Source organism: Leptosomus discolor, chromosome 11 (assembly GCF_034619465.1).
Source record: "Leptosomus discolor isolate bLepDis1 chromosome 11, bLepDis1.hap2, whole genome shotgun sequence".
NCBI classification, from domain to species: Eukaryota; Metazoa; Chordata; class Aves; order Leptosomiformes; family Leptosomidae; genus Leptosomus; species Leptosomus discolor.
In genome coordinates this window covers 14,422,628-14,446,589 of record NC_141401.1, presented here as the reverse complement: position 1 = coordinate 14,446,589, position 23,962 = coordinate 14,422,628, and the positions used below count along the sequence as shown (strand labels likewise).

The following is a 23,962-nucleotide window of genomic DNA, read 5'->3' as shown; positions in this document are numbered from 1 at the left end:
CGCGCCAACGCGGCCGCGGCCCCGCACCACAGGCGGGCACGGCCCGCAGAGCCCCCCTGCCGCCTGCCCGCCCCGCCCGCAGCCTGATGACCCCGCGGGAAGGTGCTCCGGCCCCGCCGCCCCCCGCCGCAGGCCGGCCCGCGGCTGGGCGCCCCAAGACACCCCCCCCGCCCCCCGGCCCAGCCGCCGGGAAGTTAGCAGGAGGCGGCGCCCGCCGCCAAACTTTGTGCGCCGCGGAGAGGCTCTCCGCGCCCCGTCCGCCAGCGCGGCCCCGCCAGCGCGGCGCGGGGACCCCGCAGGGCCGCCCTGCCCGCCGCCGGTGGGGGCCCGCCGCGGCGGCAGGGCGTACGGCGGCACCAGGAGGCGGAGGGGGGTCCCCAGCGCCGCGCACGGCCGCGCCGGGGCACGGCACATACCTGCTGCCCGCCACGGCGGCACCCGCGCAGCCCCGCTCTGCCGACGGTCCGGCGCGCGCCTCGCGCGGAACCGGCGGCGGCAGGGGGAGGGGGAATGCCTGCGCGCGAGCCCGCGCGCGCCCTCCCTTCCTCCCGGGTCGCCTAGGAAACAGCGGGCCGTCGCTCAGGTCGGTTAGCGGGAGGGAAAGGGGAGGGGGAGGCGGTTTAAAGGGGGCGCGCGCGCGTGCTCGCCCCGCATCACGTGGGCACGGCCGACCCAATGGTGGCGTCGAACGGCGGGCGCCGTAGTACTACGGGCTGGGGAAGGTGAGGCGCGAGAGGGCGGGGCGGGGCGGGTCCCTCGCCACAGCCACCGCCCCCCTCCCCCGGTAGGTCCCCTCACGGCGGGAGCCGCTGTGTCGCGGTAGCCGAGCCCCCGGGAGAGGGCGGGCAGGTGGTAGCCCCCGTGTGAGGGGGCCCCGGGGCGAGGGCCCGCTCCAGCCCGGTGGCGGCGGGGCTGGTTTCTGTCGGGGCGGCCCCCTGCGGGGCGCGCCGGGGCCGGGGCTGGGGCATAACGTTATTGTTAAAGTTCTGCCTGTGCTTTTTGTGCTTTGTTTTGTTTTTATAGACACCAGGATTACATAACTGCGTACGGAGAGAGCAGCTGCAAGATTACACGATGCAGATTAGAGATTACGTTGATTCAGCAGATTGTCCTGTGCATGTCTGAGAAAGATTACACCGGCAGAGTTAAGAACACCCATTTGCTGTGGTAAGCTGTGGTTTAAGTAGAACAAATTAACTCAATACAAAATAAATGAAAAAAAAAAAAAAGTTAAAAACCCCCAAAGTTAAGAATGTGCTTTAAATTAAAAAAAAAAAAAAATTGAAATTCAAGTTTTAACAGTTCTCTCTATGGCTTAGCTGCCATGGAATAGCTGGCCTTGACAGCAATCAGTTACTACTGTCTGGATGGTGTTTAGCTCTAAAAAATCAAAATCAGCATGATGAAGACTAGTTATGTTAGCTTCCTGATGACTGCCATGTAAAAGGAAACATTTAAACTCTTATGATATATATATTTTTAGTACCTCAAAATTATTTAAGTGATACTGGCCTGTTTCATTAGATGTCCACGTGCTAAACTGTCTCCTTGTATGCCTCTTTGTAATAGTGATTGTTTGAGTTCTGATTTTTGGATCTGAGTTTGCTGAGATTCAAGAGCTGACATCCTGATGAACACTATGTCTACCACTGAGATATGAATAAAAATTCATCATGCAGCGAGAACCTTTACATTCCAGTTGATTTCTTAGGGAGTTTAGGGGTGAAACTTGAGAGCAAAAGTGCCATAGAAGGAATCAGTAAGCACACAGAATGAAAGAATAGTGTTGTGGGTTTTTTTCCCAAGCTTGATAGTGTTTTTTTTAATGCAAGTGTCTTCTAAAATTAATTCCTCCCCACATAAGCACACACAAGCTTGAGACTGGAATCACTATCTCAATTACAAATACATAGTAGGACTGCAGTAGTTACATTTGACAGAAGCCTCAACTGAAATGTAGCTTTGCCAACTTCTGTATGATTATCTCATACAGTAGAACTAGGGTTTCAGATGGGAATTTGCAGTTGCTTGCAAACTACTTAGGAAGTTTTAGGAATGGAAAGTTTTCCCTTAAATTTACTGTAATGTCTCAAATTGCAATCTCAACATCATGACAACAGTTTTACCAGCTATTTTAGTGTATAATTAATCCTAGACATACTTCAGCAGGTAAAATCAAAATATGACCTAAATTTTTGCTCTAGGCATTCCTAAGACAAGAGGACTCAGTCATTTGTTGTCATTTCAGAAACCTGTAATGGAAAGAATTTTGAACAACTGTATTCAAAAAATTCACCTGTCAATGACAAGCATGTTGAGACTTGCGAACTATTTGGCATCTGCCTTTGCTTCTGTCTTTTGTTAGTGTTCCTTCACATTGTGGCCATCCCATCTTAAAAGAAACTTTCAGTCTGTAAATCAGAGTAACACATTGTCCACATACAAATGTGTTGTAATACGTCATCTCGAATTCTTCCTTATTGAGATCTCCATTTGTTTCAGACAGTTGGTTGGCTTTTTTCTGACGCCTGATGATTTTCTGTGCTAAAATCAGTTATAAGCTTCATATGGTAAGGGTATTAGAAGTTATCAGCTAGGTAAGAAAATAAACTCCTTGTAACAAGACTTCAGGACAGTTCCTGGCTCTTGGAGAAAGTAAGAGGCATAGACTACTAACTGCTTGATAGATACCAAGGACACATCTCAGATGGAAATTTATGTTTAATTAGCCTACTAAGCAGATAGTGCAATGTTTAAAATTTTTTCCCTTCATTGTTTCACAACACAAATATTTGAGCTCAGTATTAGTGCAGAATGAGATTTTACCTCTTGGATTTTAAAAAAGCATCCATAATGCAGTAAAATCCCATTCTTGAAGAGAGCGGTAAGGTGCAACTTAATCTAAATGAACAAACAATGTATATTTGAAATAGCCCTGTGACTGAAATGATCTTCTTTAATTTGGGGGAGAGTTTATATAGAGATTAATTTTAAGAATGTTTGAATAGCAAAGAACCATAAAACAAAACCCAAATCATTATTCAGAGTTTTCTTTTTTTATGGCTGTGCTCATTAAGACTTCCAGTTATCATCTTTTGGGGATACTGCATCTCATGGATGCTTCGAATAGTTAGCCACTAAAAATACACCAAAAAAAAGTGGCAATAAGGATTCTGTTTTAAGTATGTTGGGAGTGAAGCACACAGGTTCCATTTAAAGACAAATCCAATGAGTTCAAAAGACTTGTTTCAGCCAGCCTCCAGTATGGCCAGATATTAGCACATATTTTTGCTAAAGAGCTGAACCCATTGCACTTTTGTGTCCAAGTGCTCAGTTTGCCCAGAAATCCAATAGCAGTTCCCCAAAAGAAAAAACTATATTCTTTCCCCTAGTGTTTTAGTGCTCAAGAAGCACAAGGGTGTATGAATTTTCTTTCTAAACCACTTTAATCTGTGGTTTCTCTGCTACAGAATAGTAACCCAGCATTTCCATCACATTTGCAGCGTTCAGTATGACACACACACACACAGAGTTCATGCTTCATTCAGCAAAGTACTTGAACATGCTTTAACTTAGTGATTTAGGATATGGTTAACTCTTAAACTTGTGATTTAAATCCTTTCCTAAACTGAAAGCCTTGCTAACAGATTCAGACTATGAAAATAAAGATGCCCAGGACTTCTAAGTAATTGAAGAGGCTGAAATATAATCAGTTTATATCAGTATACACGGGTGACCTAACTTTGATGCATAAACTGTAATCTTTCAAACAATGTATTGTCATTATTAATATCAATTTAGATGACAAAGATGTGGGGGAAAGCGTAGAACTGATCTGAAGGTTTTTTTCAACAAGCTGTCACAGAGCAAAATAGGCCGTATTTTAAATTTCAGATTAAAATACTCTAACTTGATACACAGAGTAATCTTTCACAAACTCCCAAGACGCATGCAGGATAAACATTTGAGCATTCATTGAATTGGATTCCTAGTTTCTGTGAGCATAGACTACGTCTGTGTCTTAAAGGAAGACATCAAGTTTGGAAAGTCTTAGGTAGATGCACAAATGGTCTCCTGTGTTTCTAGTACCAAATACACAGATAGATGTAGTAAATTTAGAATCGAGTTTAGCAACAATTTCTGCTATAGCATTTAATTTTCTTTACAATATATCAGCTTACTTTTCTAATGAGATAGAGAGTCAATTTATTCTTTTTAGGACACTGATGTATACTTGAACTTCTGTTCAGAGTGCAACGAGCACCCCAGAGAAAAACATTTACTGATAAATACATGACTACCTAATAATTTACTTTTCAGTCTTTAAAAAAAAAAAAAAAAGCAACTGTGAATGCTGTCAGCAACATCTCTTTTGAAAGTGATCTTTAGACCTTATTCAGAACTTAAAAGAACAGAATTATGCATACACACATATTGTTTAGGAAGGATTTTCACACCTTTCCTTCACCACCCCGTTTCCTTGAATATGCAGGCAACAAGGTTGAAAATAAGCAATTATTAGTCCCATAGCCTCCTTCAAATTGTCTTGTTCTCTGTAGTCAGCTTATAAACAATTTGTAGTACCTGTAAAAATTAGTCCTAGTCCAAACAGCTGATAAGGTGCATAGCACATCCATTTAATACACTGATGCAGTAGAAAACTGTCAGCTCCCTCTAACAAATTTTCTGCTGGATCCCTGGATTTAAGCATCTCCTGAAAAAGTTCAACTTATACCAGTAGCAGTACCAGAGAGATAGTGAGATGCACACTGACAATAAGATGAAGGAAAGGAGATGCAAGATATCCTTTTTGCAGTAGCAAAATCAAGTTATTTTGTCTGTTCAAGGACCTATATCCTAATTAAATCTAGTAAAGGAGCTAGTCTGAAATTTAGGTTATATATCCTATTTATATTTTCTGTTATGAGAGCTATTGGATATTATACAATTTTGTGGAACATTCTGAGAAAAGGGAAAGTAAATGAAAAAGGACTGCTTGCTCCAATAAAATATAAATTTAAATCAGATTTTTGTCTGCTGCATATAGTATTTTTATGATGCAATTTCTATATACTACATTATGTGAATGTTTTTAATTCAGCAATAAATTGTAGTACTGGTAACCCTAGAAAAATATGCAAGTGATTCTGTGAGCATAACGGGGTGTTACCTCATTCTGTACTTGGCCTCTGTATGCATATTTGTCTTTGTTGTAACCTCACCCACATTGCACTATATGTAAATTTGAAGCCTTTTTAACAGCACATACAGAATCCAGATCTTGACTGCTAAAAGTAACCATCTCCAGGATGATTTATTTCTTCTAAAACCAGGATTTTAGTTCTGAAGTGAATCACATTGGTTTCTTTGTGCCACATGCTATGTTAATTGCACTGAGTTGTGTACACAAAGTAGGCAAAAGTTGCGTATCTGTGGGACAGCCCAAGAAGACGGCCTCTGGGTGGGGACCTTGCTGTTACAGCCTAGTATCACAGGGAACTGCCATTTCAGATTTTCTTGTATGGACAGGATACTTGAAGAGCTAGAGAAGTCACCCATGAAAAACAGAACTGTCTGCTTATTAGAGTAAGTACCAATGCATTATACCTTTTGAAGTGGGCCTCTGCAGACAGTTACCTGTCTCTTACTAAAAGCTGAAGTATAAGGCAATTATTTCTGGTAAAGTTGATAATTTATTTTATTTGATCATTTAATGGGAAAAAAAATCTTTCTTCCCATATAGGACAATTTCCTTAAATATTTGCTTTATGTACACTAAAGTATAATTAAGAAAAGAAGAGCAAATGTTAAAAAGTAAGATCTATCACCTTAGGCTTGTTCAGTAACCTCTTTGGCCTGGTAAACCTTGACTATACCTTACAAGAAAGCAGAATATAGCAACCTTAGATGGTTATAGAGTTGGCATGTCTACAGAGTAAGTTTCTTTTTAGCAATGTCAAGTGAAGATTGGTTTCTGTCCAGGCAGAGAGTTTCTATTCCATATTTTAAAAATAACTGTACAAGTCATGACCTTGCTGAGTTCTGCTAAATTCATGGCCTATAATACTAATTTCACCTGACATCCAGCTATGAGAAACACTCCAGTGAAACACACACATTCTCTGAGAAATTACAAATTGTGAAGTTGTTGTTTGCAAAATGCAAGAATTCTACCACTGAGATCTTACCTGACTGAATAATTACCAGTCTGAGGACTGGTTCAGTTGTATGCACTTTTTCAAGGTACAAATGTCAGTTTAATTAGCGAGCCAGAAACAATAGTTTAGATTGCCTAAAAGCATCAGATATTACAATTCTGAGTAAGCATGGCAGTTTGAAAAAAGTATTCCTTGATTAAACGTGCTGTAGTGTGAATTTGGTTTTACTCTGTAATACTGCCCTTAGGAGTTCACTGAACTTGACAGTAGATTTGAATGTTTGCCATTAACTGGAATTAATGGAACTTACATATAATATAACAGTCTACGACTGTCAAAGTACAACACTGAAAGATGCATTCCAACAGTTATTTCTTCAGGGAAGAAAGTCACCAGGATTAAAAATGACATGCTAAATTTACATGTTTGTCTTTAGGTGCCGTTTTAGAAGAATAGCCTCTGACCAAGAATAAAAATTGTTGTCGGAATAATATGCGAACAGGTAATTTCTTCCAAGTCTTTACTTGGATGTGTATACATATATAATTACAATTCATGGAAATTGCATTGATTTTGACAGCTGCCTTTGGGATTGTCACAACTGCTCCGCAGGGCTGTCATCAGTTACTAGTTAGCAAACTAGACTCCACCAGTCAGTGGTACAAATTCTCTAAGGAGATGTTTGCTTTGGTCAATCCTAGTACTTCACAGTGTGAGACTGATTAGCATACAGTTCAAAGTTGCTTATAAGTGAGGAAGCAAGCAAGCATCAGCCCCGTTATCTTCTGTCAACATTTCCCATTCCTCCCCCTTTTTTGTTTTAGCAGACTTCAGATTAGACAGTCTATAGTATTTTAGCCTCTGAACTAGACAAAACAGCAGAGTCAACATGTGGTTTATCAAGGTTGGCTTGGTTTTTGGGGGATTAAGGTGGTGTTGAGACTTTGTGTTTTTTTTAAATAGATAGGACAGTCAGGTTACAAAAGTTTAAATGCAGACAGACAAGATAGTTTAGGGACAGGTTTTCAAAAGAATAATTGAGAATCAGTGTATTTAGAGGCTGCTATTACCTCTGCCAGTTTTAAGTATTCAGAGTCTAGCGTTAGAAAGAACACTCTTGCTTCATTCCTCTTCACTTCTCTTCCCACCAAGAACTAACTTTTTTTAAAAGTAACTTTTTTGTCCTACTTCTCTTTATTTAATCTCTCACATAGAAGGATATATCAAAATACATATATAGATTATGTAGAGCATATGTTGATAGAGTTTCTACAGTTGTATTAGCTGAAAAGATACATCTTTTGTATTTTTTTTAAATGCTCATCGTCACTTGACTTCTTAAACTTTCCTATCTTGATTATGGCGGTCTGAATGTAGTATACATTTGACTTTCAAAGCATACAATTTGCATTTTTAGATTAATATAATGTATTGACTTACCTCATGAAAAATCATAACACATTCACCAATGCTAATGTAATTCGGTTTTGGCTTGTACTGAACCCCTTCTGATTCTCCAGTATACTCTTTTGCATCGTTGACTATAAATTTAAAGGGATAAACTATTGCTTTCATACTTTCCTGTCTATAAATAATAGAGCTGTAGCTTTCAAATTTGATCCAAACTCAGTAAAGCGGGTATGGAGTACAATAATATATGGTTTTGTATGGGGTTTTTTTAAGTATTAGAGCTTTTTTTTTTTTTAATATTAGAGCATCCTGAGTTTTCTTTTATTCTCTTTTATAATTCTGTCATCTCCTTTATACTGTGTTACTCTGGTACCTTCAATTAGTAGTAGTAAAGTATTAATACACAAAGTAGAACTAATGAAAAGCACAACTGGATGGAAAATGGGGCACCTGATTTACATGGAAGAGGTTACTTCAGATATCTCATTGCTGGTAAAATTAAGGTTACCATTTTTCCTTTAGCACTGGAAAGAAGATTAGGTCTAGAAAGAAACAGCTTATAGAGAAATTGTCTATAATTACAATCAAAAAGGTTTTGAAGGCTTCCTAGGCACTTTTTGCTCTCTCTCTCTCCACCCCCTCTCATTTTTCTCCAACAGGCCTAACACAGAGTGCCTGAGGTATTTTGCCGGAACAGAAGTGTCTAGTTGGGCTGCAGAGCTGGTCCTTAATACACAGATCACACCGTAACAGTGAGAGAATCATTCTTCCAAGTGTTCTGAGACCTGAATGACTTCAGGCATTTAGTTTTCTTCAGTACTTTACCACTATGCCAATGTGAGACAGGCCTATTTCTGCATAAAGATGAAGAAAAGAAATAGAACCATAAGGCAGGATTTTAAGGAGGTTAACAAGTTCTCATTAATTCTCATGAGAATTTCTTTGAAGGCTTTCCATGAGCTGTCTAAAGGGATTTTTCTGTGCGGCCTACCTTCTATCATCCCACTTTTCCATCTAGTAGAATTTCAACAACACTTAACTCCCTCAGATGCTTAATAGAGTTGAGAACAGGTCAAAGTTGAGAGTTTTGCTTTTTCTTTCTCGATTCTTAAAATTTTAGAGATATCCTGATACACTGTATTCAAAACCCTCTCTTCATTTAAGGAAGGATGTAGCCTTCGATTTAATTACACTGTCACAGAAGTTCCACTGTTATGCTTGAATAGAATAAAATAAAGTAATTTATAGTTCTTGTTTAAAAACCTCCTAGGTTTTTTTCCTGTTACCATTTTATTCCTATTGCAATTATACTGTTACCCATGCAAAATAATTTTAAGTCTTTTAATAGTGACCATGCAGTAAATGAATTGCCAGTAGACAAGCACAGAAAGCTTCAGAGTTAAAAAAAAATCCATTTAACATCTAACAAGGTAGGGCAGAACACACATTTCTGTTATGCCACATCCTGAGCTAATGCAACAAGGTCAAACATGAACAATCTTTCCAGCCTTATCTCCCCCGTCCTCCAGCTCCCTAATTTATCTGCACACGTGCTAAAAGGTCCATCTACCATTTGGATGGTAGCACTTTGATAACATGAACATGAAACTGAGTTCCTGTTGAGCTCTGTGGTATAACTGCCTTTGTCTTAAAATACTACAAGGACTTTACTCACACTTGTATGTCAATATGCTGTCATAGAAATAGAAGACTGTATGAAAAGACGGGAGAAGAGTGGAATTACAAGAGGTGGTCCAGAGCATAGCAGGATGCATGATATTTTTGTTGCACAGGGTTAGAAGTAGCCAAGGTTTTCTGCTACTCTTAGAAAAGTCAGGTTTATTTTATATACAAAGCTGTAGAAGCTCCCCCTAGGGTAGTATGTCTTATGGCCACACTTCTCACGTTTTTTTCTACAGGAATAAAGGGGAACCCTAACTCTTTTTCCTGAAGGACAAATAAGAAAATTTAGATCTTGATTTCTCTTATACAACACTATATTTTGTATATAACATGTCTTCTATACATACATAGTGAGACAGCAGAATTCTTATTTTCAGAACTTCTGGGAGAAATAACAGCAAAAACAACACCTAGGGTGCGAGGTAACACAGCATTCTCATGCTTGTGATGTCAGAAGACTGCTCTATTTTTCTTTAAATTGAGATATTGTGGTTTCGTAAGATTGAAGAAATATATAAAAATATTTGCATATATATAAAATGAGTTACTGATGCATTAAATGTATCACAAAAATATGCAGTCCAACTTCCAAATTTAGACTGCTTTCAAAAAGAATGAAATAGTACAGTTAGATAGCGAGTTAGGAAAAAGCCTTTTTGAGATCTGTGGAAATTACATTGTAACAGGCAGTCTTCCACATAAGTGACACTGCATAGGCGAGCTCCTCCACTGGCTGTCAAAAATTGGGGTGGGAAAACCTGGGGGTGTCCAACTGCACTATGATTCAGCTCTTAATACAGCCTGAAGCAGTCTTAGAAAGTCCTCGTCCACACCTGAGACTACGCTGGGTTTATTGGTACTGACTCCGATTCTCTCACAGGAGCTAGTTAAGTTAAAGACAGTTTGTGCCACTGGAACCTGACAAACCAGACTTCATACAGGTCATGGTGGGAATCACTGTACTCAGTATGGTTTGTGGTCATGAAAGGCAAATGAAGTAACAGAGAATTCAAAAGTTCCCTTCACTGCAAGAGAAATTTATTCATATAATTTAGGTGCTTCACGTCTGATACGGTGATAAATCTGTGATCTTTTTGCATATTGTTACATGAAACAATTCTGCAAGATAGATGGTGGTATATGTTGCTGGCCTGGAAGGCAAGACTGATACCTTATTTGTTCATAAGGTGTTGTTTGTTTGTGTGTGATGGTTTGTTTTGGTGTGTTTTGGTTTTATTTTTGTTTTTTAAGGAAGCCACCCCCAGTCCCCCAAAATATAATTAAGATCTCCTTTTATTGATAAAAATACAGAAGTCTCTATTTTTCCTCTGTGTTGTTTTTGGTCTTATTTTCAAGATCATGAAGAACTCTGTGGCACCAGTTATGGATCTTTTTGTCTAAATGGAGGGATTTGTTATATGATTCCTACTGTATCCAGTCCATTCTGCAGGTCAGTGAAACTAAAGTTTGTGTGTTTTAAGTATTGGACAGTAGCTGTCCAAAGCCCACTTTGCTTCTTTAAGAAATTACTGTTAAGGCGTTATATAAAAGAAAATACCTATTACCTATGACTGTTCCTCATTCAGTAATTCATGCTCAGATTACTTACTTAGCTTGCAGAGACAGGACAATATGAGAAAAATAAACGTGTGTACTTGTTTGACAGGTGCAACAGTACTCAGTTACGTGTGCATTCAGGATATCTATATTTAGAGCCCTATTTCCTCCCCTCGTTACAATACAGAAAGGAACAAAGTACCCTTTGCCTCATGGAATACACACTGTAGGAAAGGCATTCAGAAAGGCAAAGTACATTCCCAGTTTTTCTTCCAGATGAATTATATTGCAAAAATTCTTATAATATAAAATGGCCTGACCCGAACACAATGAGGAGGTGCAGAAAGGAATATAATCTTTTCAGGGAAAAAAAGAATGTAATTCAAGACTTAGTATGTTCTCTGAATCTAACTGACATACTCCAAGGGCAGCTTTACAGTGACAGCCAAAGACCACTTGATAATGATACTTCTTACACCATTTGTTTATATGACCATTCAGCTCTCTGAAGCCCATGTAGCACACTGGAAAAGAAGCTCTTCCTGGTTTTGCATGTGGATAAGTTTCCTGCATAAATAATGCCCCATCCTTTTATTTTCTGGTTTACCAAGACATAAGATGATGCTAACTTAAATTCTAACTTTTCACGGTTCTGCATTTACTAATTCTGAGCTACTGTTTATCAAAATAAATTACGGTTAATTTAATGGGTTTCCTTGACACAGTAACAGGCATTCAGACATGTATTACATACCTTTTTTTTTCAGTGGCAACTTCTGTTCCCCCTTCAATCTTGAGCTATAACTAATGATAACTGGATGAAACAGTTGAAGAAGGAAATAAAATCTTTTCTAAGATGCCTATCTAAAGTATTTCTTTCTTTTGTTTGGGACAGTTCAATTTAAACATTTAAACTCAAGCATGTAAACTCATCTAGTAGATGAGGAGAGAAGCAGGAATTCTGTGGTAAATGCTCATTGAAAAAGTATACACAGCATAACCCTGTCGTTAAGCATACTGCCCAATGTCATACAATGAGTGAGATCCAGAAGTGAGGATAAAGCTCGGAAGTGCTGTATGATGATGATTTATTCTAACTGCTAAACCTTGCAGGCTTATGCAATGTGAAATGAATACTGCACACACAAAAAGTAAAATGTTGAAGTGTTTTTTTCTAGAAGGAATCCCATATTATTGATATTAAAATACTTAAATGAAAAAAGAATGGTTAGACTAAACAGCATCACTTACACAATTTCAAAGCATCCTCTCAACTACTGCTAGACTGTGTAATGAGGAAGGTGTATTTGATGCAATAACTATAAATATGAAGTAACAAATACTCAGAACAATTCATTCTTCAGGAGCACAAGGTAGCCAGCATAGATAATTTCCACTTTAAAAGGGCTCCAAATGAAGCCATTTGTAATTCACATTCTAGAGGATTTTATAATCTGCTGAAGCAGAAAAGTAACATCTTAAGAGCATTTCTGTTATACTCAGGCGATCTTATTGCATTTAAATTATCAAGTATTTTTCTTCTGTATCTAGTGGTTGATTATGAAGTTATATGGGTTTAAATAGCCGCATTCTATTTAAGCATGTCCTCATTCTAAGCATGTTCCTTAATCAGTCAGAGAAGGCTAATTATAGATGAGAAAGGTGTTGTTTACACACAGATATCTTGGTAATCAGCAGTGATGTGAATAGAAACAACAGAAAAAATGCATCGCTATTCAGCAGAATTCAGAAAAATATTTGGTGCTTTGGAACTTCCAAGACTGGCATCATCACACAGTTGCACAAAGTTTCTTTGATGCAGGTTTCTGCCAAATCCCATGTAAAGCTTCCAAGTGTTCTCAAATGATCGTCTCCCACCAACAGAAAAATTGATTCAATTTCAGAATCAAAGGCTGAATGATCGTTAGTACAGCATTGATTAAAAGGGGGAAATGGAGCAAGAGCAGACTAACAAACTGTAAAAATACCTTAAAACACATTTGCCTTGACATGCTACTTATTTACACAAATGTGTTGTGCTGAACAGAGTCCAGATTACCTGATGCAACATCACTGGAAGTAATTTCACAATGTAACTAGGAAAACTGCATCATTCTTCAGAAATATTTTATAGCATGTGAACAAATTAAAAGCCACTGTTTACTTTTCAGTTTCAGTTACTTTTAACTCTCAGAAATGGATATGGATACAAGGTAGAGATTAAACAGAAACAAAACATTAGTTGAACCCCTGTGCAACATTAGCAGATTTTAAATACAGCTGATGTGTGTTAAAACATGAAGTTGCTCAGCTGCCATCTTCCCTCATTCCTTTCCTAACAAGGAGTTAATGTTCTCAGCAGCAAAAGGTGCACCTGTCACCATAAACAAGATGAACTTCAAACCCAGGAATGCTCAAATGCACTAAATAAATATGCAGCAGAATGCAGAAGGATGGAAAAGCGGCTGCCTCAGGTGTGTCATAAAACATGAGGCTGAAAGCTGTTTGCCTCAGCACCTGATGCACAGCTGTCCCATAATCATTAATTAATGCAGAATTAAGTGAAAATTTTGTTGTCTGAGGGGAAGCTCTGGTACTTCCATTTTGTCTTACACATGGCAGATTTCTGAGAGCCTTCTTTCAGTATTTCAGACGAAAACACAGATGGTGTAAGATCACACAAACACAGCTCCTCTGCTTCTGAGGGCAGTACACCCAGAAATTAATAGTAAATGCTCTGCTTTTGAGGAAAGGATCATCCTCTGCAGAAGGCAGTGCATTCAGGCTAAGTACTGCCAGGGGCAGAGGAAGACCTTGGAAATCTCCTCCCTGAAATTCCTGTGATGGTTAAAGGATATCTCTACTTTCCCCTCCCTTTGCTTCTACCCTAATCCAATCTCTCCTCTACCTGTCCTATACTAATCCAATAAATCCCATGTAAATTCCTTCTATCACTTTCGGTATACCCCATCCTTGTCTGGCTCTTTCCCTGAGATGGGTCCTTCATTCTTGTTTTCAAATGTCCCCGCGACTGATAGACTTGCTGTGCCATAAGCCTTCAGAATATACAGACTGCAAGTTGCCACTGAAGGGCTTCCCACTCACCTGGGCTTTTCTTCTTTCTCTGCCTCCAAAACTATACTTTCACGTAGCCCAGGCTTTTCTGAAAACAGAGCGTCCAATTAGTATTTTTCAATTCTGCTTTGAGCTTGAAAGGTAGGAGCGAAAGCTAGAATACACACCAGAAATATAGCCAAAAAATGTCAATAATTAAGATTTCTTTTTAATGGGACATAAAATATAAAATGCAACATTATGTTACGTGTTTGAAAAGTATTAGTGATCAGAATTAGTATCGCTGCCAAATATGGTAAAGCTTGCCATATAAACACATAGCTAACAGAGTTCTAGGGGAAAATAACCCCTTCAACTTCTCTCCAGTAGTAGCATGAGTTTTGTTTTACTCTCTATCTATATGAATACAGCTTCAGAGTAACAGCTTTGAAACTCGTCTGAATACAAAACCTTTTAAAGCGCTGCTTAGGGCTTCCAATTAACTTTGCCATTGCTTATTCACTTTGGCTTCAAATTCTTTTTCATACTTACTAGATGCCCTTATAGCATATGGATTAGGACAACTTCTTGGAGCCTGTTGCAGACCAAAGCTATCAGCCATGTAATCTGAATTGCATTGACAAGCAGCTAATTTTTCAGCTCTCTTTTTCTGAGAGCTTTGTATATACATGCAAGTAATTTTTATACCAAGAAGCATCTACGTTTTTCCTGACTAAAGGAAGACTACATGAAAACTAAAGTCAAGATTCTTATAGTATAATACTAAAGCAATGGGAGTCCGTGGGCATATTTGACTCAAATCCTACTTCCATTTTTAAAGTTTGTCAGATACTTGCTTATTAAACCCACCTTAATGGTGGTGGAAGAGAAAGAAACCTTACCTTCTTACCTAAATCAGGCAGTAATCACTTGCATTGTCTCACTAACTGCACCTGCAAACAAGACAGCAGTAATGCTTTGTGTTATTGGAGGGCTGTTATGCTTATATTTTAGTTACTGATCAGATTGTAAAGGATTAATATAATTGCAGACCCACTGGTTATCTCCTGACATCTTATCCAGTGCAATCTATTTCCTTCCACCTTGTATTGATGCTGATATGGGTAGTTTTGATTAATATCCTACGTTGAAAGATTCTGTGGATTTCTTTACATGTATTATGTTAGTGTTTTGTCTCCAGCACAGCTCCTATAGTAAGTTTGATTACAACAGTTAAGGCTGGCTCATCTCCTCTGACAGGAGGTGTGGGTGTGTGTGCATGCGTGTGCAGGCATCTAGGAAAACAGAAATCTGGATGCTATCTGAAAATGTGAGTTTCTAGTCTCACAGCTTTTCCTCAGATGTCTGAAGGCTGTTGTCTTTCAACTCTGATTGAATTAGAAATTCTGATTTCTTAGAAGAGGAATGACCTTTTTTCCATTTTAAAAATCAACTTTGGAATGCTACATACTAGGACCATTTAAAGCCAATAGACAGCATGTGCTGAAACAGCAGGCTAACGGCATGCAGCCGATGTTGTGCAACAGCAACACCTGGCCTAGTGACCACAAGGCTTAATTAGTGTAACTCCCTCTTAGTATAGCCTAGAAGCAGGCTTCTCGCTTTTGCACTCATTCATTCAAGTGCAGAAACACAGTTGCCTGCTGTATTAACAACTGCAAGTGTGTCATGCTTCACTTGTGCACTACTTTTAGGCGTCTGTTACAAACAAGATAAACTATGAGTTGCTACTGACTTTTCAGGCTGTGTATAGTAAGACTGCCTACCTCTAGGAGACACTATATAGATACCATCGGTCTGGATTATGTTCATAGCCCACATGCTTGTCAGGGACCACTCTTCTGACTTGCTTGCAGTCACCATGTATTTAACTCCACTGAAATTATTAGAGCTCTGCTAATGCAACAGGATAAGCAGATCTTCTGAGTGAGTTCCACTGCTAATTATTGAAGTCTGCTTAGTTTCTTTCCCACCAGTTTTAGGAAAGTATTTAGAGTAGAAACCTTTCCCTCTCTTGGTCGTCTTAAAGCGTCAGTTGCTTCTATATTTAACATAGTCCTTCACCTGTTTGTACAGCAGCTCTGATGACTTCATAAAAGCTTGTGCAAGCCAATATTTGAACATATATACCCTAACTGTAGCAGAGCCTGTTGGTAGGGTCACATTAGCTATAATTTTGTTTATTTAAATGTAACCAACAGATACCTCATCTCAATTTTCCTGATTCTATGAAAACCTCCATAATTTTTAGGTTATATGACAGTATTTTCTACATAGCATGGAATCACTTTCAGCGAGTGTGTCATCAAGTGTGTCAATAAGATCAGCCTAGAGAAAGTAGATGGGTAGCTTTGTAATCCCTAATCCATTGCACACAGTTAAACAGATATTATCAAAGTGGCGAGTCACGGAAAACACATTTCTAAAACTTGTTTTTGTTACATCCAGGAAGAATTAATAGGTTCAGCATCCAGGATGTTTAAGTTTTGTTTGTGCTTTTTTTTTAGTGTAGGCCTTTTTCCCTTTGCTATAAACTTCGATTCATATTGGCTATAGTTTTCCCCTTACAGCCAGGCCTTCTGGCTCCTTTCGCTCTTGAAGACTTGTGACTACCTTAAGCATCTGGTTCTGTTTTCTATTTAGTAGCAAGTGGCTACAGTCTCAGTGACCTTTTTGCTATAGTGTCATCACATTCCAAATTTTTTTCCATGGTCTTTCGCAGAGCATGAATATGGCTTCCATGCACCGTTCATGCCAACTCACTCTGCTGTATCACGACAGTTCTCTAACCCTAGCCTTTTACCTAATCCCACATGCAACTCTCTTCAGGTAGAAGGACTGTCTTTTCTTCTTCCTGCTTAATTTTTCTCTTTAGGCTACTGACTTGCTCCCTTTATGCTCATTCTCTAGAACTCTTCCATGAGCCTTAATTTGATGCCAAAACCTATTTATTTTTTCTTCCTGTATCATTTTAGCCTTGCATTATTCTCCAGTTTTCACTGGTATTCAAGAATACTTCTATGAATTTTGTATTCCATTTTCTATCCCTGTTACTCTATTCAGCTCTCCAAAGCATTTCTCCCTCACTTGCTAGAGAACAATGGTCCATTCAAACTACACTTCTATTCTTGAAGTATTCTACAGTATTTCAGAAATAGGCCACTGAAATGCCACTATACTTACAGTAAATATCTGGAACATTATCTCAAGCAATCAGAGCAGTCTGCCTAGCCTTCCTTCTCCCAGCAGTCAAACATAGTAACTTTGAAAAGTCTCACATTGTCCTTAGTAAATGGTGGCTGTTTGATCAGTTGCACAGCTTTAATATATGATGGTAATTCAATCTTTTTGCTAGTGTCTAAAGCTTCCATTTTATTTCCAAAGGTAAAGAATTAAAAGAAATAGTAGTAATTCTTTATGCAATAGTTTAGACCAGTAGTGCTGGAATAGCAGTCCATAATCCACAGAAAGCAGTGCTGGGAGTCACATCAAGCATACACGTTGGTATGCTCACGGTGATCCATTTGTCTTGTTTAGCTATGCTAGACATCTTTCTTTTTTGGCAGTTCCTCCCCACTCCGCCTTCTTATCCCTCATCTGAAATTATACCTTGCAGCTGCCAATGACAGTTGAGAACTTCAAGTATGTTACAGAGTTCAGCCCATTTTTCTCAGCTGGAGTCTGAAATTGCTTATGTCACAGATTATTATGACTTCAGGGCCAGAAATAGCAAGAAGGAGCAAGATCTTTAGCAATACAAATAGAGAGAAGCAAATTTACATACATAAAAGATACATGCAGAATGTAGTTATTGAAGTGCATTCCATTTTCTCTAACGCAATAAATTCTTTAAGAAAACTATCAGAATAAGTGCAAAATATGACAAATGAAGATTAGTTTAGCTTCGACCTATCTATTTTTTACTCAATATGAATTACTAAGCCATTTATTTTATTTATTTTTAATAAAATATCATACCATTTTACCATGGTAAAATACCATATTAATTTTAATCCTTTCTTAAGAAGATATGAAAATAGGCATAGTAGAGAAGCCTTTTAGCTAGGTCTCTTCAAGAGAGGGTCATTCACCAAGCATGTAACATGTTCTGGCATGAATTATTACACTGCATAAACTACTTTTGCATTTTAAGGTGTACAGTATGTCAGTGAATTCCCATTTCCTTGATCTATTTAGCTGACAGTACTAACTCTTCAGCAAAGCAAGCCAGAAAGTTACATGGTAGGGGGAAAAGAAAGCATGACTACTGTTGAGAACCAGTGGGATGATGCAGTTAAATGACCCACTGAAGAGGTGGATTTAATTAAATCTGCCAGTGGAGGAGGCAGATTTAACTGCAACGTACACCACTGTGAAGTATATTGCTAATCCAATGAATGCATTATGAAAGGTATGTTTTAATATATAAAAGCAGTGTGGATCAGAATGTAAACTTGATGCCCAACATGCCAAATTCTCTTTGTTCCAGAAATACGAGGTGAGTGGAAATTCTGTAAGAAAACTTGCTGTGAAGCAAATATACACCTTGAATTATGCCGTAACAAGTTCTCTCCCCACCCAAGACCAAAAGAAGCCTTTGTGCTTTTCATATTAGATGACAAGTTACCATCTAATCTGAAGAAAACTTGGTTTCCCAGGTGTATTGAGAATTACACAGGAGCCCGCTGTGAGGAAGTTTTGCTGCCCAGCATCAAGTCCCAAACAAAAGGTGACCTGTTTGCAGCTTTCTTGGCTTCATTACTTCTTCTAGGAGTTCTCATAATTGGAGCATTCTACTTCCTTTGCAGGTAAAAGTGCTTCAGATTGCTGAAGCTATTTAATCAAGTAGAAATTTCTTCTGGTAATCATGTACTAATTATTTGAATGTAAAAGTATGTAATGAATTATCCATAAGGTTGGTATGGTTATTCAGCATAATTAATGTGGATGTCTCAACTTGTTGCTTGTAATATTTTATTTCTTGGCTTGTAGTTTTCTCAATGTCTTTTCTGAGCTGTTACTTGTAGTTGCTTTGTAAAAAATACATGTAGTACACTCATTTCTGAGAGATTTTACAGTCTACCTAGAGTTAGTGCTAACATTTTAAAACATTAGTCAACCCTTATGTTGTTGAAAGATTGAGAAGTAGAAGCAAATTACCAAAGTGCTTAGGGATCAGAAACTGTTCCACTGCATTGAACTGGCAGCCACACCAACTGGTGCCATTAGCTCCCAATTCTTTACAGCTCCTGGTTTAAAAAGGAAAACTAAGGAAAGAATCAAATTCAAGAATAATCCCAGGTAGATGCTTATTAACTAACTAACATCTAGAACAAATCAGAGGGCTAAGCCGTTTATTCAGGATGATCCATGTTTGAGTAGTATGAAAATGTCCGTGCTAGAACACAGGTGCTGCAGGTTTGGTTTTAGTAGCATATTAGGACTTCAAATGAAAACACGTAAGCAGTTACGGGGATCAAGTCAGCTATTTGATGCTGTACATGTATCAGTAAAGCGTATCAGTACACTGACACCTAACCAAAACAAACTTACTGTCCACTTACTCTCTGCATTTATGTACGCAAGTCAACTTCCTACGCCCCTTCTTGTTTTTAAGAGTACAGCACTTTTTGTAAGAGCTCATTTTGTCATATACTGTTAATATGTATTTATGCCTTTATGAGGCAACTTACTAGCCCCTGTAATTCTTAGCCATCACAGACTTGCAGCCTCTTCCTCTTCCTCCTATGCTGCATTTCTCCTTGGCTATGATAACCTAAGGTTCTTGCGATTCTGTTCTTTGCTCTCCCAGAATCACATTGCCAAATCAGCCTCTCTGATCAGTGCCTTTCAATGAGCAACCTTTGGAATAGCTGGTCTAGTTTTACCTCGGCTGCTGTCATGGAAACCCACTGAATGCCAGTTTTTCCCAGAGTTTGTATCAAAAAAAAACTTGTTGTAGAGGATACCCCCTGCCTTAGTCATTTAGGTAAATTAATCCTGTCTTAGCAGTGGAATGCCACAGCAGTTGCTCACTAAAGAACATTTACAGATTGCTCTAAAGTTATTAGAATAGAATACAGCTTTAACTAACTAAAGAAAAATTCATTCAAGTCTCACAGAGGTAGGGAGAGTATTTCTTTAGAAGTCAAGCTTGTCTCCGAGAAGAGAAAAAAGTCTTCAGAGAGCAGAGAATTCAGAGGGTAGGCTGTGAAACGATCCCTTTCCTCTTGCATACAGTAAAATTAGGGGAAGGCTGGAGACACAATCTACTGAGTTTTATGGTCAAAGAGCCTTGCATTGCAAAGTACAGAAGCTTAGAATAACAGCAACGACAGGTCTGTGCAAGTCTTTCATTAGACAGTTGGAAGATGAACCTCAACTACTCGTATTTCTTTATAGGAAATCAATTTACTGAAGCTTTACCTAACTGGCAGAACAAGTAGGAGGGCCTCTTTATTAGAAAAGAAACAAGGGCAGCAACTCTGTCTTAACATAGATGCCCTTGAACCTATCTTATATACCTGACTAGCTTGGGAAATCTCATAAAATCATGATCAACTTCTTTAGTATAAAGAAAAGAACGTAACTGGCTAAAAATTGTCTTGTCTTACGTTTACACTTCGGAAGCTGAGGTAGCACAATCATCTTCTGCTAGAGAACTAATCAGTGAAAGAAACACTTTTCATCTAAAAGTCCTTATCTCTTGCCTGAAGTGACCAACATGTAAGAGGAGTCTCAAGTGGATACTTCAATCTACTCCCCTCTTTTCAGCTGTATAAACAAGCATTATTGCTAGCAGCTGTCATTAATACGATTCTAATTTTTTCCCAGATTTGATCTACCACCCATATCATAACTTACTGGAAGAAGGTGGAACTGGGGCTTGTAAGGGTTAGCTGAGAGTTTGTGTCATCCTTGACTTGTCCTTTTAACGGGATATATTAAATTTAAAATGTAAAGAGAAATATTGTGCTATCAAGTTTCCACTATTACACTTAATATGTTTGATCCAGAATCAGAAAGCAGAAAGTTTTCTCCCCCATATTGTGTGTTAGTAAGCATTTCTGTGGCACTTTCGGCAGAGGATTCTAGTGTGGTTTTAGTTTAAACAGTAATGCAATATGGAGGGATGCTGAAGAGATGATATTAATTGCAATTTAGGATACGGAAATGGAATCCCTAAAATTATACATCAAATCTTTTAGAATTTAGCAAATCAGTGCTCTATTTTCTTGTCCCTGTTGTCACTTGTACCCCCCTTCCTTTCCAAGTTTTCTTCCTCTCAGGCTGCTTGGGGCAGATTTCCCTACCAACAAATCTATTCAGGATACAAGGGTGGAGAGAAAGGATTTCATTGCTCTGCTTATAAAACCAAATCATAAGTAACAGTGAAAGTAACCCGTAAAAGAAAGGCGCTGCATAGGAAAAGCTCTGGCTGAACAGCGGGAAAAAAATTCTCCTTTTATATTTAGATGAGTCATCAAATTTTTATCAGCTGAGGATTTATTTTTTCCAATCTGCCAGCAATCTGCTGTTAAGCTGATTTCATGCTGTATTTGATTATTTACTACGATTCATCAAGATGGTATGGTTTGGGAAAGCAAACCTACAAGGAGAAGGAGGAGAAAGAATCAAAGATGATTAAGAAGCAGGCAGTGTTTGAAATGGCTAGAGGGCGAGAATGATGGAAAGTAGAACAAAATAAAGATAGAGGAAAGGAACTGAAGGTCTGAGTGAAAGGAACAGCAGAGAATGGAGGGAGGAAAGAGGGAGAAGTGGGCAAGGACTGGGATGAAAAAAAAACAGCTTAAAACTGGAAAAGATAAACAGTAGTCTAGGGTTAAACCTCCCACTGTTGCTGGAACCTGCTGGAGGAAAGGCTACTGTAGAGCTATCTTAGTCAGTCTCAGGTTGATACATAGCAAAGTGAGTAGCTTTAATTTATTTTCTGAAAAAAATTATGAGGAATGTTGTTGCAAAGAAAAGACTGCGCTTTTATGTCTCCTCAAAGATGAGTGTTATAAAACAATTTTACATCATGTTGTAGGAATTCATAAGAACAGTACTGTCCTCACCCAAAATTAATGTGAAAACCAGTTCAGTACGTTAACTCCCTATGTTATTTTATCAAGTTTTGTCCAGGAATGTGTAGTTTCATAGTCAATAAACGTTGCTTCTCTGGCAAAGGGGGAGTCCCGATCTTTGAAGAGCATGCTCAGTTCTGTTCACTACATTCCTGTAAAAGCTCAGCACATAAAACTATTGCTATTTCTAACTACTGGGATTCACTGGAAGATATGGCATCATGCCAACAACTATTTTAGCAAAGATAGTAAAATATTTACATTGTGAATGTAAAACTAACCTATCAATATATTTTTTAAATCAGAACTGGTTTTATGAGAGTGATTTGCTATTTAACACTGAAAAAATGCCTTGGATTAGAGTAGGCTTCTGTGTGGCTTTATGCCCAGGAGCTGCATAACCTGTTAGCAGAGCAGAGTGTATGCAGGTAGAGCGAATCCAGATCTAACCGCTTCCCACCTTGAAACAAACACCACCACCACCACCCCCCCCCCCCGCAACAAACGGTACTGATAAAGCCTGTTGTTTTGACCTGGGGGAAACAGGAAAGTATGCAAAAATCCTTGCTGTTACATAGTTACTGAGGTAACGAATGGCATGTTTTGCTACAAGCAATTCACCTTTCACTACAGGTCCATCTGGCCTTCTTTCTCCAGAAACATATCGTACAAGGGTTACTGTAAGAAGGTAGCTGATTAGAATAGATTCCACATAATCCAGCTTTTATTTAAAAACAATGTAGAGACCTGAATGCCACACATACAGCTTAGAGGAACAGAGAAAACCGTAGGGAAAACTAAAATAAATCTGCAATTCATTTGTATACTTCATTGTAATTCCATGTTGAAATGCCAAATTACCTGTAAGTAAGTGCATCTTGATGGACAGGAACTCAGCCAGCCAAAACAACAGGGTCTAGGAACAAAGCCATTTAAGCTGTCCAAGACAACAGACTTTGTGGAGGCGTTCTATCACCGCAGGACACAAACTGGACAGAAAGGAGAATAGCTCATGACTCTTCTCAAGAGAGCAGATGTCCAATTACTATTAAAAGAAAAGGAAAAAGACAAGAGATCAGCTCTATTTAAAAGATCTGTTTCTCTTCAAGAAAGTGTGGAAAATATCACATTATTGATATTTCACTTCCAGATGCTAAGAGAGTTAATGATAAATTAAATAATTTTGTGATATCTACTAATTGCTTAAATAAAGACTTGACAAATCAGACAAACAGGAACATTGACTTCAGGGGAGAAGCCATGTAGTTCTGAATGCTGTTCCTGCCTCTGATCTCTGTTCTTCTCCCTCAAATATGTGCTTCTCAAAAATGTTTTGTATTAATTAGAAAGTTATTGCAGAAGATCCATGTCACTTTTTTCAGTGGAAGCGTCATTGAATTAATTTGTCTTTTCACTGATAACTTTTTTCACTCTATGTGTGTGTGTGTTTGTTTTTTTTTTCTCTCCCCGTGTCTGTCTGTGGTTTCCTATGGTCAGGAAGGCTTCCATTCCAAGAACAAGTTCTTCAGAGTGTGGTGCCAACCTCGTTGAAACTACAAACAGCAATGGCTGCAACAGTGAGTACATTTAGAGTTACATGACTGGAGTCCATAAGGCAGGCAGGGGAGGAAGCTTTCTTTAATTAAAGTGTGTTTTGTTTCTTTTTCAGAAATAATAACAGAGTAAAGCATTAGAGTGGAAGAATGGTGGGAAAACAACATGCAGAGCAACCCTAAGAATACAATAGTTGTAGAGAATGATGTGGTAAGCAAGATGAGAGAAGAAAGTAGACTGAAATAGGAGGCTTACTTATGTGTTGGAGAAGACTGCAACTAAGACATAAAGAGAAGCAGTTGCACTTATTAGAGTTTCTATGTATTTTTAAAGGTGTATCAAATTATACAGAAATCACTATAATCACTATAATTTATGTTTGAATCCTGTGAGATTTTTCATGACAAGTTACTGTTTTCAGTAATGCACAGCTAGAAG

General features: G+C 38.6%; 1 protein-coding gene across 1 annotated transcript; it reads left to right on the top strand.

Annotated features, from left to right (window-relative positions):
• The first annotated feature begins 6,650 nt into the window (after positions 1-6,650).
• On the top strand, positions 6,651-23,561 carry NRG4 (neuregulin 4). Its single transcript, XM_009955102.1, has 4 exons — positions 6,651-6,660; positions 10,608-10,701; positions 18,542-18,691; positions 23,468-23,561. The coding sequence occupies exons 1-4, from the start codon at positions 6,651-6,653 to the stop codon at positions 23,559-23,561; spliced, it is 348 nt and encodes a 115-aa protein (XP_009953404.1).
• The last annotated feature ends 401 nt before the right edge of the window (positions 23,562-23,962 follow it).

Bases quoted from the DNA above. Each gene is read 5' to 3' on its own strand.
- NRG4 (XM_009955102.1), top strand. The intron at 10,702-18,541 runs GTCAGTGAAACT...TTGGTTTCCCAG, and splicing joins GTATCCAGTCCATTCTGCAG to GTGTATTGAGAATTACACAG. The intron at 18,692-23,467 runs GTAAAAGTGCTT...TCCTATGGTCAG, and splicing joins GCATTCTACTTCCTTTGCAG to GAAGGCTTCCATTCCAAGAA.